At 40.0% G+C, this 14,732-nt stretch overlaps 1 protein-coding gene across 5 annotated transcripts in view; it reads left to right on the top strand.

Annotated features, from left to right (window-relative positions):
- The window catches only part of LOC124120240 (protein mesh-like), an 87,056-nt gene that overhangs the window by 56,251 nt on the left and 16,073 nt on the right, over window positions 1-14,732 (top strand). For 4 of the 5 annotated variants that reach the window (XM_046483016.2, XM_046483015.2, XM_046483017.2 and 1 more), the window contains 6 exons: window positions 1,992-2,285; window positions 3,177-3,323; window positions 8,610-8,769; window positions 9,693-9,950; window positions 10,491-10,636; window positions 12,697-12,842. In XM_046483016.2, coding sequence (XP_046338972.2) covers window positions 1,992-2,285; window positions 3,177-3,323; window positions 8,610-8,769; window positions 9,693-9,950; window positions 10,491-10,636; window positions 12,697-12,842 — 1,151 coding nt within the window. The remainder of the gene's footprint in view (window positions 1-1,991; window positions 2,286-3,176; window positions 3,324-8,609; window positions 8,770-9,692; window positions 9,951-10,490; window positions 10,637-12,696; window positions 12,843-14,732) is intronic. The other variant, XM_046483014.2, reaches the window with a different exon arrangement.

Here is a 14,732-nt window from a genome sequence, read left to right as displayed (position 1 = left end):
CACAGCATCCCGAAAAACCATCCACAACATCCCAAACACCACTCACAGCATCCCAAACATCATCCCAACATACACAACACCACTCACAGCATCCCAAACACCACCCACAGCATCCCAAACATCATCCCAACATACACAACACCACTCACAGCATCCCAAACACACAGCATCCCAAACACCACTCACAGCATCCCAAACACCACCCACAGCATCCCAAACATCATCCCAACATACACAACACCACTCACAGCATCCCAAACACCACTCACAGCATCCCAAACACCACCCACAGGATCCCAAACACCACCCACGGGATCCCAAACACCACCCACAGCATCCCAAACATCATCCCAACATACACAACACCACTCACAGCATCCAAAACACCACCTAGAACTCTTTTGTTCATTCGCATACTGAGTTTGCGAACACTGATTCGGATCACTTATGGTGTATGTTTGGAATTCGAAACGAATAATAAATAACAAATGATTAAAGTTCCATTCAAGAACCAATCAAGCCCGAACAACAATGCTATGTTTCAACAAATACTCACGAACGGTATCCGTTCCCAAAGAGAAAATGACAAAAATCTTCCAACAGTAGCACATGTGATATTGTTTAATATACCTTGTCACCAGTGTCCGGGAAACGAAATTGTTGATGGCTACTGGCTGTGCTATACATCACGGGCTTTGTGTGTACAGTTTCAACTCACAACAATAGTATGACACACCGAAAACACAGTAGACATGCTCTATAGATACCCCAGTATCCACGGTATACCAAAAACACAGTTCCTCCTTGTACAAATGAGCTATGGGCACAGCATCCAAATGCCTTAGCACAGGTGTGTACCGTCATTCATCTACAGTGTTTTTTACCTGTGTGTTTTGTAACGCTACACCTCTCTTGGCTAGCAAGGCTCTGTAGATAAAGTGTTGAAGAAATATTTGTCTTAACTGAAACCTACCTCTTAACAGCGATACGTACCATATGGCATTGGACGGCTCTCACGCTGGTGGTTTCAAACGTAGCTAGCTGCAACATCATACACTGAAATGTGAACCTTCATATCAGACGGTGTTGCCCTAAAGAAGCGAATGCAAGATTTAGTGTAAATCAAATTTAAATGGAGAAGGCTTGATACAGTGATTCGAGAAGGCGTTTACGTTTGGTTATTTTGGTGCATTTCAAATGAGTTATGCAGAAAGATATGCCAAGGTCGTACATCATCGATGCGGAAGGTGCTTTAACCCTGACATAAACCGTATAACAAAGGTTTTGGTAACGTTAATGTATGTATTTGAGTTTAACAAGAAGATGCCTCAAGGTTAAATATCATCGGGTGCAGAAGGTGCTTTATCCCTGACATAAACCGTATAACAAAGGTTTTGGTTACTTTAATGTATGCATTTGAGTTCAACAAGAAGATGCTTCAAGGTTAAATATCATCGGGTGCAGAAGGTGCTTTATCCCTGACATAAACCGTATAACAAAGGTTTTGGTTACTTAAATGTATGCATTTGAGTTCAACAAGAAGATGCTTCAAGGTTAAATATCATCGGGTGCAGAAGGTGCTTTATCCCTGACATAAACCGTATAACAAAGGTTTTGGTTACGTTAATGTATGTATTTGTGTTCAACAAGAAGATGCCTCAAGGTCAAATATCATCGGGTGCAGGAGATGCTTTATCCCTGACATAAACCGTATAACAAAGATTTTGGTTACGTTAATGTATGTACATATTTGAGTTCAACAAGAAGATGCTTCAAGGTCAAATATCATCGGGTGCAGGAGGTGCTTTATCCCTGACATACACCGTATAACAAAGATTTTGGTTAGGTTATTGCGTGCAAGACGATGCCTCAAGGTCATATGCCATCAGTTACAGGAGGTGCATCAACAATCATTTCAATCGAATATACAAAATTGATTTTATGTTGAAATCTTCAAGCCAATCTAATGTGGGACTATTTTTGTTTTTCAGGTAAATAACAATGGAATAATATCATTTCTGGATCAGCTTAAAACGTATAGACCTGAAAATTTCCCCTTGGATTCCGAAACGCCAATTATTGCTCCATTCTGGGCTGACGTGGATGTGCAAGTTGGAGGTAAAGTGTGGTATCGTGAGTCTAGTGATTTCCAACTTCTTGAAAAAGCGACGGTTGAAATAAAGACATACTTCCCTGCTCTGAGAAGGTTCCGAGCTAACTGGATGTTTATCGCAACCTGGGACAATGTTGGCTTTTACGGTGCTTCTCAAGAAGGCAAGCAAAAGGTAAGATTCTTAAGGAAGGAAAAATGCATTTCAGATAGTTGCCGGTATTATTGCAATTGTGCATTTTGTACGAGAAAGGATATCCTTTGGGTCAAAACATACGCAAAACATGGGCAAAGGCCAGTCAAGTGTTCACCTGAAAATATAGGGGAACATATGATACAGACCAAAAGGAGAATTGCATCGGACATCATTTTGGTCACAGATGCGTTAAATGCCCTCCACACTGTCCACCTTAAAACGTTCTGAAAGCTTTGCTGAGACCTTGAATGTTGTAAACCTGATCGAACAACGTTTGAGCAAGAGTGATATTACACCCTTTGAAATCTTCGTAAGAAGAGCATGCTTGAACCTCAAAAGTTGTGAAACGTAGACACCGAGGATATGAGCTGCTGGAATATAGGCATTTTAAGGGGGAAAGTTGACTAATGGAAAGTTGAAGTCATTCATCTTGTCACACAGTCTTGTGGAGTGTTTTGTCACTCAGAATGTTTATTCATGGATCTAAATAGGACATTGTTGAGCCGATCTCACCGGTCTGTTTTACCTCCAGTTCAGGTTGGTAACTCAGTGAAAGGGACCTGGCTTTTCTTTTCTCAGTGAGAACGACAACGTTTTAGATACTTTCACTTTAACCGTTAGAAGCCACAATATCCGTTTTATATAACTCTGTTGAAAGGATTAGGATTAACGTAACCAACGTTTCAACAGTCAAACCTAGCTCTTTGTAGCATAAACGCCTACCGGAAGTACTTACCTCTGTCTCAGATACATAAATTCATCAGTGTCCATTCATATAATGTTCACCGCTATTTCGCCTTACGCCCTATTGAATATGTTACTGGGTATTCTCTGGCGATGACGTTTCATATTTGATGATGGCTGTTTCAGAGAAATACATTCCAAGCAGTGCTGATCACTGATAGCCTGCAATCTTTCGTCATCTTCAACTACAACAAGATCGAGTGGACGACCGGCTCCAACAGCGGTGGGGTGACCACGACGGGTCTCGGAGGGAATCCTGCCCAGGTATGGAAGGTAGAAGACATACGGTGGTAAATTACGCTTCTGCATAGATGTCATAGTAGTGGCTGTGCATCACAGTGACGTCATTATTACGTCATCATTACGTCATCAGCTCAGGCAGACGTGCAAAGTGACATTGTTTGAGTGGTGAAGTTATGATGACGTTTTCGTTTGAAATTTGTTTTTGAAGTTTAGATGGTTCATTTGCATAATGACGTCATCTGTGACGTCATACACGCTGTCACTGCTTTGACTACACAACTCCTCCTCCATCCATTTGTACTCAAGATTAGCATGCGTGCTGCACTAGTTCTCTCTCTATGTACATCTGCTCTGTCCGTCACGTGATGTAGGTCACGGGCAGCCAACAAGGTCAAGGTTATGATCAGATACTACTTTCCTGAAGTCAATATAAACGCAGTAATAATTCAGCGACTTGAGGCACATGTTAAATACGAGATACCATCCCTTCTCCTACCAAGTTTACTGAAACAAATACACAGAATTTTGCGTCCTCGTACGGATTTTTGGTGAATAATAATTATAATACCATACTACCACAAAAATCGTATTAGTGTTGAGTAGCTTTACGTTTCATCGACATTATCACAGCCATATTTGCGACCGACAACACTCAACAGAAAGTGATCTTTAACCTTTTGTAATAAAAACTTATCAAGCACATTAAATAGTCTTTGATAAATTCCAATTACTTATAAAGAGAGCATACCCTTTTCTGACACCTGTTATACTCATAGAAATGACTGTGCACCTCTAATAGATAAAATATTATATTCCTGAGTAGTCCGACAGATGAATTTTATTGCTGAAATATTGCTAAAAGCGATCTTAAATTTAAAATCATTTAAATCTAAAGGTTGACCTAAATAACACGAGTACAGTGCTGAAACCACTAGCCTTCTCATAAGTCAATCTTTGCCTGAGCGGAATTTTTCACGCACAATGCTTTCATTCTCACATGCTACACGCGAATTGGCACAATAGGTAAATTCTATTATTAAGGGAAGACATACTCATGTAATAATTTAAATGAAAGTCACTAATGTAGGTCACCAATATATGTGATAAATTTCAAGTATACTGATATATATATATATAATGTTTTATGTACTTATGTTTACATATATAAACAATGATACTAAACAAAGTTTCACGACTTATAAGCCTTCATAATGTCACCCGAATATGTATTTCTCATAGTGGAGAACAAAATTAGGGTGTTAATTAAATAAAATTTAAATAAATAAATAAGGATATGACCTTGAACTTTGTAAGGAACCTTGACCTTGTTTTGATTTGACCTTCCATGACCTTACCCGTTCTTTCATCCCTGCATGGACAGCATGCTCTGTCCTTGCCTGATGTAGGTCATGACTCAGATTGGATATAGCCGAACGTCTTCCTAGTGGTAGTGTTCGAGTAACAGAACCTACTAGGTAAATCCTGATAATAAGTAGCATGGTGTTTACTGTGTATTAGTATATATTAGTATTAATTAAGTCTAGAATTTATTAGCCTCAGATCAATAATACATTATCCATCTGTCCTAGAGAAGGTGTCATTTGAGGCGGCTAACGGGATCGGGTGGTCAGTCTCGCTGACTTGATATGCAAGTCATCGTATCCCAATTGCGTAGAACGATGCTCATGGTGTCAATCACTGGAGTTTGGTCCAGACTCGATTATTTACAGACCGCCGTCATATAGTAGGGCGTTAAACAACAACCAACCAAGCATAGTGAAGGCAGATATTCTTTATATTTTTTTTAACTTTGACTTGAAATATTTTTTGGGTGGGATGAGAGAATCAGAAATTTGGTAAGACAATGTATGTATCAGAAAATGTGTCCAGCATTGTATGTCGAAGGAGGGGTCAATGAAAGGTCTTGTTTTCATGGGGCTGGTTTGGACAGAGCAGGATGTGTTAGGTACTAGTTCCCGTCATGCGCAGACGAATGCGTGCAGGAGGTGTCATGTCATTACGGTTATATTCTAGTAGTTGCTTCCCGTAGTCCAGCGCGCCGCTTCCGGAAACGTTCTTACCGGAAGTGGAACATATTACCCAGCATGCTCCAATTTCAGTCGATTTTGAAATTTCTGTTGCATTGTGGTTGATTTTCTATTCTTCATGTCAAAACGGCATGTAAAGGGGATAAATTTTAAACTTTGATTTTAAACAAAGTGTGTTGTTTCTACGATTTTTGCTGTTAAAATTTGTAAAACACATCGTGTAAGATCTATTATGGAAGTGTTCCGATTACGTGGAGTGTGTATGGTTCAAGAAGCCTACAAGAATATCCAGTTTTAGTCAGAAGCATTATTTTCCATATGTCTTCTTATTTATATTGTTACTAATTACATTAATTATTATCGTGTAACCTAATCGAGTTTTTAAGCTGTCACTGTTACCTTAATGGTTCTATTTGTTTAACGGTACTAACATCAAACTATGAATTACGCCTTTAAATGTTTATGTTTGAACCAAAGACACTGATGCTTATCCCATTTTCCCATATCCCCCACCGTGACATGGATGGAATATTGTTAAAAGCGGCGTAAATCCATACTCACTCACAGCTTCTCAATAATTATTTAACATTTTCTTTTCGACCTTTACAAAACTGGTTCATGCATAAAACCAGGTTCGATACACAGCATTGGTTAAATAAACTGTCGGCAAAAGAAAGTATACATTTGAAAATTCGATTTTACCAAAAAAATACAAATGTTATTACAAACGCTACTAGCCTGACAACAGCTATCAAGCACTGTAAACTTTTAGGTGCAAACCACAACTATGATACGCCACCATCGAATATCCATTTCTTGTTTGTTTCATTTGTAGACACCAATACACATGAGTGTATAGTTTTTTTGCCTGGCATTTTACGTACCGCCCATTCTTGGTGCCATGTGCCTATCCTGGAATATAGTGACGTGAGACCCAAGTCATCCAAATGAGACTGACATTTAGCTTCTGAAATAAAACAAACAAACACCTTTTGCTGAAAAATGTCCGACTGTAAATAAAAGGAAGGAAAATGAGAATCTCTTCATTTCCATCAGAACTTAAGAAATCTAGATTTGCTAAAGTATGGATATTTTTGTTTCAAGGTCTGTATGAGGGAATTCTGGAAAATGTTATTTATGGTGTCCGTGTCTTTGGTTATTTCTGATGTGTAGGGTTGAAGTAGCTGTATGGTAGTGCTGTGATGTAGTATTTCATGTTATATCCTAGTGTATATACGACATATCCTCCCCATGTATGACACCCTGCAACACACCTGTACATGCTTCAGCTACATGTGTACACGCCCAGTCTCGGGGCCCTGTTCTCTACAGTGAGGGTTTGTTTACTGAATATATTCCCGGTGAGATAAGACTTCAAAATGAAATTGATGATAATCGACGCATGACCAAAGCGATCCGCCACTCCTAAAAAATAGAAGAAAGAAAGGAAACCGAAAGAAAAAACAAAACGATCTCAAACAAAGCAAGAAACGTAAACAGTAGCAACAATAACAAAACAAAACATTTATCAATCTTTTTTCCAATTTTTTTTACCAAAATGACAAGAAATGAAAATATATAAAACAAGGGGGAAAACCTATCTCTAGAAAAGATTTTAAAATGTTTTATCCCCGGCTGTTTTGGTCACTGAGAGAGCTTACATTTTACATAACTTACATCATGTTTTGAATTTTATTAAAATAGGGCACCGATTGTTGTATAAAAAACGTTTTATGTTTGATTCCTGCCTCAAATTTGAATTTTACAGTTGAGGTTATGTGCAGAATATTGGTCAATATTTGGAACAATCACATTTTGACTTATTTAATCAAACCCGTCAAACAGAATTGGTCAATGGTTTATGCGCAAGTACTAGATCCCCTTGATAATGTTGATTTCCGCTTCCGGAAGGTTCTTCTTGGAACTTGTGGTAGAGAGTGTATTTTGGGGCAAATCACATTGGCAGAGAACAAGGTTGAATATTGACACCGTATCCATCGTCACTCGTTCGACGCATTCTTGACGTCATGGATTAAGTGTCAAGATCTGGAGACACCCGTTAGCTGTGCAAGATATGTCTGAGTAGGGCACGCTTGTCGGTTGTCGTAAACAACGTACCTAGGGCACGGTTGTCGGATGTCGTAACAACAGGCGTTGGTCACACTTGCCGATTGTCGTAAACAAAATACCTAGGACACGGTTGTTGGTTGTCGTTGAACAACAGACGAAGAACACACTTGACGGTCGTCGTAAACATCACACCTACGGCATGCTTGTCGGTTGTCGTAATCACCATACCTAGCGCACGCGTTTCGGTTGTCGTAAAAAAAACCCAGACGTTGGGCACACTTGTCGATTGATGTAAACATCATACCTAGGACACGGTTGTCGGTTGTCGTGAACATTATACCGAGAGCACGGAAGTCGATTGTCGTTAAAAAATGCGTAGGATACGCATGTCTGTTTTCAGATGGTAAATCATTCTCGCTAGTTTTAAAAAGCAGTTCTTCAGAACTATGGTACATAACAGTGGTAGATGTACTGGCAAATCAACCAACCGAACTATACACGCCAAACCCAAAGGGTATTATTTTTCGGATCTCTGTTAGATCAACCAAATCCGGTGTATTAACTTAAGTGTAAAAATTCAATAACTTCGCTTGTTGTTTACATGCTTGGATCTGTTTCAAATACACCGAGGGGCAAATTCTTAAATATTGTTATCCTTTTCAGTGTGTGTTTTTCAAACAAACCGGTTGACATATTTTACGTGAAGATCCGGGGTAGAATAGGTCGGCATGCTTGCCGAAAATGGCGACTATCCTTGTTGTAAGAGGCGACTAAAGGAATCGGGTGGTCAGGCTCGCTGACTTGGTTGATGCATGTCATCGTATCCCAATTGCTTGGATCGATGCTCATGATCTCAATCACTGGTCTGTCTGGTCCTGACTCGATTATTTACAGACCGCCGTCATAAAGCGTGAATATTGTTGAGTGCGGCGTTAAACAACAAACAAAGAAACCGTTATCACTGATTCACGTTCGTGAAAGTCGAGAACAAGTTAAAACTTTTAAAAGTGTTCCTCTGGTATTTCGGTACACATGACAACGGAATTTGATTGTTCCTATTGGGGAAGCCTTCAAATTTCAACTGGTATTTTGGAAAGATACATATTCCGGACATAGCTTGCTCAGTTTACCCCCGTAGGAATGATAGATCTCGTCAGAACGAGATTTTGCGAGATGCTGACCCCATTTTCCCCCACAGGCTGGATTTAACGCCGGGGACCAGAAGACATATATGGAAATTCCGGGGGCGCGGAAAAATGCCGTCTTAAACCTCACTCTGACAAGCAACGTTAACATCCCTGGTAAATGGGTGTTCCGTGTGGACTCTGCTACTATTCTAGGAAGCTGTTCTGATAAAGGTAAGGCCACTTCTAGCATTTGATACCGGTTTTTTAGCTCTTGTAAAAGCACACCTTTCGAAAATATCGATTTATTCCAACTTCATTAATAATAAGATGAAGTCGTGCAGCAACAAGCAATGATGAAATGAACATGTTCAGCATAATCGATCGAAAGAGCTCCATTTTTGGATAAATATGTGAAGAATAGATTCGCCTATTTGTGCAAATGTACATGCTTGATTATTTGGTGTATCATATCTCCACTGTATTAAGATAAATACCCTATAGCCACTCGCTACCATGGTTTTGTTTGGAGCCCGATTCGAATAGCAAGACGCTAAAAATCGACGTCCAATCAAATTACTCACACGAGCGAGAGGAATTCTGTGCTCGTGTAGAGATATGGCGCGAAGGAGGTACTGACGTCATTTCCGGAACGAATGGTTGCATAGTATTTATCATTGCATTATTAAAAAGGAGATGTGATACCTGGATATCAGAGGATGGTATACGTATCACGTATTCAGATTTAAACCACATTGGGATCACTTGGCCGTATCTAACACTCATGGCCTTTTGTGCCTTCGTATGGTGTCCCCCGCCGTGATATTGCTTGAATATTGCTAAAAGCGGCGTAAAACCAAACTCACTCACTCATTGTGCCTTCGTAAGAGTGAGTCTACGGGATGGGGAAGGGGTAAAGGTGGTGAGGGTGGTGAGCGTGGGTGAAAGAAGCGTTAACCTGGCAATTTATCAGTCACTGGTTTGTCTGGTTCAAACACTAAAGTAATTCTTGTGTTGGAGGTAGTCGGAAGGAAAGTAATATTTTTGTTTTCGATAATTTAAGTGAAAGTACCGCGAGTGGGAAGCTCAACAATTAATTTCAGACCACTATAACAGATATGCCCTTATTAATTCAACTTTAACAATTTTCTTTGTAGGTAGTGGAGACGTGCTTGTTTGGCCCAGTTCTGGTCTTGTCCTTGGAGGCCAGATAATCTACCTGTCTGGTCCGTGTTTTAATGAAGGCTCCGAGCTATTGGCTCGTTTTGATGACGTCAACATCACATTCCCATGCAGTTACTATACATCCGCACGCGCCCAGTGCATCACACCAACCGTCTTTCGGACAGGCCCCCTTACTCTGTCACTCAATGTAGATAATGGTGGCTGGAACTACACCGGCACATATACTACAAGTAAGTAGTTGGAGGGACAGTAGTATATGTTTAAGAGGCAGTCGAAAAGAATGTAGTATTTATTTTAGAAGTGGTCGAAAGAGTACGAGAAAGTAATATTAGTGTTGGAGGTAGTCGACGAGAAAGTAATATTAGCGATGGAGGTAGTCGACGAAAAGGTTTTATAAGTGTTTTCGGTAGTCGACGAGAAAGTAATATTAGCGTTGGAGGTAGTCGACGAAAAGGTTTTGTAAGTGTTGGAGGTAGTCGACGAGAAAGTAATATTAGTGTTGGAGGTAGTCGGAAAGAATGTAGTATGTGTTATGTCGATAATGCAGGTAAAAGTACCGTACGTGGGAAGGCTCAACAACTAATTGAAAGATAACTGACATTGATAACAGAAATAAAAAAACACAGTGGCAATGAAAAACACATTGAAACCAAGAGAAATTGTTGAAGACCTAATGTACTCCCCATCAATCTTGTGATGCTGACAATGAAGTCTTTTGACGAATGAATGTCCAACATTTTAAGATGCTATTATTCTTTTTCTTGCCACAGTGAACATAGCTCAGGTTGAACCCAAAGTTAAACGTGTGGACCCCAAGAAGTGGTTCGTCAATCAGTCCGTGAATATCTCCTGGGATACTTCCAGTTTTCCGTCCAGAAACATCACCAACATCACTGTTGAAGTGCTAGAATATAAGGTAAGATTGTCTGCTTCTGTACCTCTCAAAGGAATTAATGAGGCTTTTAGTACCATTCCACTATTATCACGGTGGGGGCACCAGAAACGGGCTTCACACATGTTTGGAATCGAACCTGGACCTTCCTCGTGACCACCGAACTCTTTAACCACTAGGCCACCCCACCGCCCCCATCTTCCCGAGGCAAGAGTGTTAACTGACTTTAAAAGTCCAGTTTCCACCCTTGCCGAACTAGGCTGGAATTCCTGGGCTCGATCGTAGCGCCACCAGTGGCTATTATGAGTTATGTCCCTTCTAAGCCTTTCCTATGGACCAATCAGATTTCATTTCTCGTATTACTTGTATTTGCTTCAAACAAAATGGCGGAGCCCAGTCAGGACGATCTGATCGATAATCCAATCTTACTAAATTCGGATCTTAGTTCACGCTACCACTAAACAAAGATCTGAGGACATCCCAATACGGGTCACGTCTGACCGACCTTTCGCGAACTTGCCGACCAATGGAATGACTAACAAGAAGTCGACAATAGCCAATCAGAAGGCAGCTTATTCATATTTTGACATGCACTCGATTAAAAAATTAAAAACTGAACAATAGAACATTCTGGAATGGATAATGGATGGTCTTGATTGTATGAATACAGACATAAAGCCCATAACTGTCGTGCGGAATACCCTGTGTGGTGTTTCGAGGTTCCACGATAAAAAATCACATTCCAACCGTCACTTTCATGATCTGATAAGCGGTGCTCTGATTGGTCAGATGAAAGGTCGTTCTGACATGACACGCAATGGGATGTCCTCAGATCTTTGTTTAGCGGTAGCGAGAACTAAGATCTGATTTTAATGAGATTGATCGATAATCAAGATCTATATTGTCTTACATCACGAAATGCTTCAAATCACGTGAGCACCTTGATTAAAAGCATGAAAAGATTTGGAAAATATCTGTTGACAACAAGTTGGAGGTGCACATGTTTTGCAAATCCTGCAACCGATCGAAATCTGCACGACAGTTTACGAACCGGATTTCGATTTCGTTGCGCGATTTTGATTGGACTGTGCATTGACTCGTTAGTCCAGCAAAACTCAATCTCATTAAAAATCAGACCTTAGTTCTCGCTACCGCTAAACAAAGATCTGAAGACATCCCATTAGGAGTCACGCCAGAACGACCTTTCATCCGACCAATCAGAGCGTCGCTTACCAGATTATGAAAGTGACAGTCGGAATGTGATTTCTGATCATGCAACCTCGAAAACTTTAACATGGGGTATTCCGAACGATAGTTACGGGTTTAAACGACTGAATCCTTACAATCCTTACAATCTTACAATCTTTTAGCCATTCCAGAAGTTTTTTGTTAAGGTATCAAATTTGTAATCGGGAATTTGTCAAAATATGTTTCGAAGCGTAGTCGCAAATTTGAAATTAGTGCCGTAAAGCACGAGAAAGCTGCCTTCTGATTGATCATTCCATTGGTCGGTCAAAGTTCGCGCAAGGACGGTCTGACGTGACCCGTAATGGGATGTCCTCAGATCTTTGTTTAGCGGTGGCGAGAACTAAGATCTGTTTTTAATGAGATTGAGCCAAACTGTAACACCATAATACCAGCCAAATTCGGCAAGGGTGGAAACTGGACTTTTATAGTCATTTAACTCCCTTACCTCGGGAAGATGCACTGCCCCTCACCCATCAAAGCGATAAAATTAATGTAAAAGCGTTAGAATATACCTTGACGTCCCAGTGTAAGTTCTATTCTCCGCCTTAAGTTCGAATTGTGTCTCGAAAAAAATATATTGTTCCAAAAAATGAAAATATAATTATCACGCTTCTGACTGTCAATCACAAAAATACATTGTTGCTAGACGTCTTTTTGAAATTTGGTACGCAGTTTTAGTGTATCTCGTCGACCTGCAAAATCCCGCGGCGTTGAACAATGAACAAACCAAACCAAAACTTCGGATATATCGAAATGATGTTGCAGGTTGTCCTTGAGTTCGTTATATCCGGAATATCGTGTTATTCACTGTGTGCATTTATGACTGAATGTTTCAGGAAGTCAACGGGACTCCCTCCTTGAGAAGGGTGGTGAACTTCATCGACATCAACTATTCATCGAGGTCCTTGTTTCACTTCAAGCTCCAAAATATATCCACAGCAGCCATATTGAAAGTCAGCGGCCAAGATGACGAATTTAACGGGTAGGAGATTTGTTTGACCCCTGAAGATCCTGGTTAGAACTGATCTTCTTCTTATCGTAAGAGGTGACTGAAGTGATTGGGTGGTCAGGTTCTCTGACATGCGTAGATCGACGTTCATGATGACAATCACTGACCGCCGTCATATAGCTAGAATATTGCTGGGTGCGGCGTTAAACAACAAACAAAACAAAACAAAAGGAGATTTATTATACGGGTAGGCGTTCCTGGTTTTCACCAAAGTGGTAAACGTCTAATACCTGCCTCGCTGACACTATGCTGAAATACTGTTCAAAACGTCGTTAAACCAACCCACTCTCTCACTTCTACACGTAAGGGACACATAACGGGAAGTTGACTGAATGTTGGGTGTGAGATTCATTGACGGGTAGGTAACTCATTAAAGGGCGGGAGACTCAATGGCTGGTGGAATGTGTAAGGAGTAAGGAAGCGTCTGTGGTTGCGTTCTCTGGGATTCACATGGACGTGTAGTTTGAATATACACGGATGGTTCGTTGATATGAACTGCCGGGCTAAAGAAAGTATACACCCATGTTTGATTGTCCAAAATATATAGAAGAAGAAGAAGAAAATATTTTATTAAGGTGTCGCATGATATACATACATAAGGTCAAACAGTTAAAAACAATTATTGTATATCATCCGGCCGATATGGCCTATATCTCATAAGTACAAATAAATGCACCTAGTGTGCTAAACACACACACACACACACACACACACACACACACACAAATACATTTAAAATAAACGTGTAAGAGGCACGGTTGCGCGACATGTATCCCGCATTAAGTAAATGATTGGAAAGATATGGGTAGGTAAATTAAATAGATGGATACAACTACATGTGCAACTGTCATAGCAATGCGAGACAGACGACGTATATATATATATATATTTGATACAATACCTTAGCTGTGTTTTTTTATATAGGGACTGTTTTCAGCCTGGTAACGTTTTGACAACGCCTGTAAGATTTTTTGTCAAATAAAAAACCGAAACTGCTTTCTTTTGCCCGGCAGTATATAACACATTTAAATATGCAAAAGGAGTAAGTCGGAGAAAAAAACCCCTCTGTCCACCGAACTCAATGATCAGGAATATTTTAACATGTTCTGGCTATCGTTGCGTAAAACTCCCTACAGAACCGCTCTCAATGTTACCGACCGTATATTCACTGCAACAACCTGTTGATAGTGAACTGTGTGACCCACAGCGTGACTCACTGCTATCAACATATTCTACTACTCGAGAGGACGGTATAAATTATATCAAGTAGGCAAACAAAGTGTAATTTGTTGAATTTGATCTGCAGTAAAATTCGAGCCGACAAATATTAACCTCGATAAGAACCATCGTGGGGGACGTCTCCAAGTTAATTAGGAGGTTAAAAGGGGAATAATACCTATTGAACCGAGTCGGCCTACAATCATTTGACATTTTATTTTGGAAGCGTTGACATTGTTTTTTTTGCAATGATTTGGCAACTATATTTAGATATGTCAGGAGAGTATATACATCGACATGAATAAAATATGTGTTCCACGTGTAGCTTTGGTTAGTAAATTACACGAGCAAGAGTGTCTTGTTTATTAAACAACTGATACACACCAAGAAACCTCTACCTACACTGATTATCGTGCAAGAAATAATATTGTCATTGATAAAATATTTTACATCCATACCGGAAATTCCTTTGTACCGGAAGTGCTCCGGGCAAAACGGTTTATAGAATATTTGATTGGTGCCACAGCTCGTATCACGTGTTATTATTGTAAAAAATAGATGGAAATGTAACAATGACGTCATGCAAACATTTGAACTCGTGGCGTCAAGGGCACAGTGATTTGTGTGAGTTTGAATCCCTATTGT

This window comes from Haliotis rufescens, unplaced genomic scaffold (assembly GCF_023055435.1).
Source record: "Haliotis rufescens isolate VD_foot unplaced genomic scaffold, xgHalRufe1.0.p SCAF_8, whole genome shotgun sequence".
Lineage (NCBI taxonomy): Eukaryota > Metazoa > Mollusca > Gastropoda > Lepetellida > Haliotidae > Haliotis > Haliotis rufescens.
The sequence above is the reverse complement of the archived record's forward strand: the minus strand, read 5'-3'. Positions and strand labels throughout refer to the sequence as shown.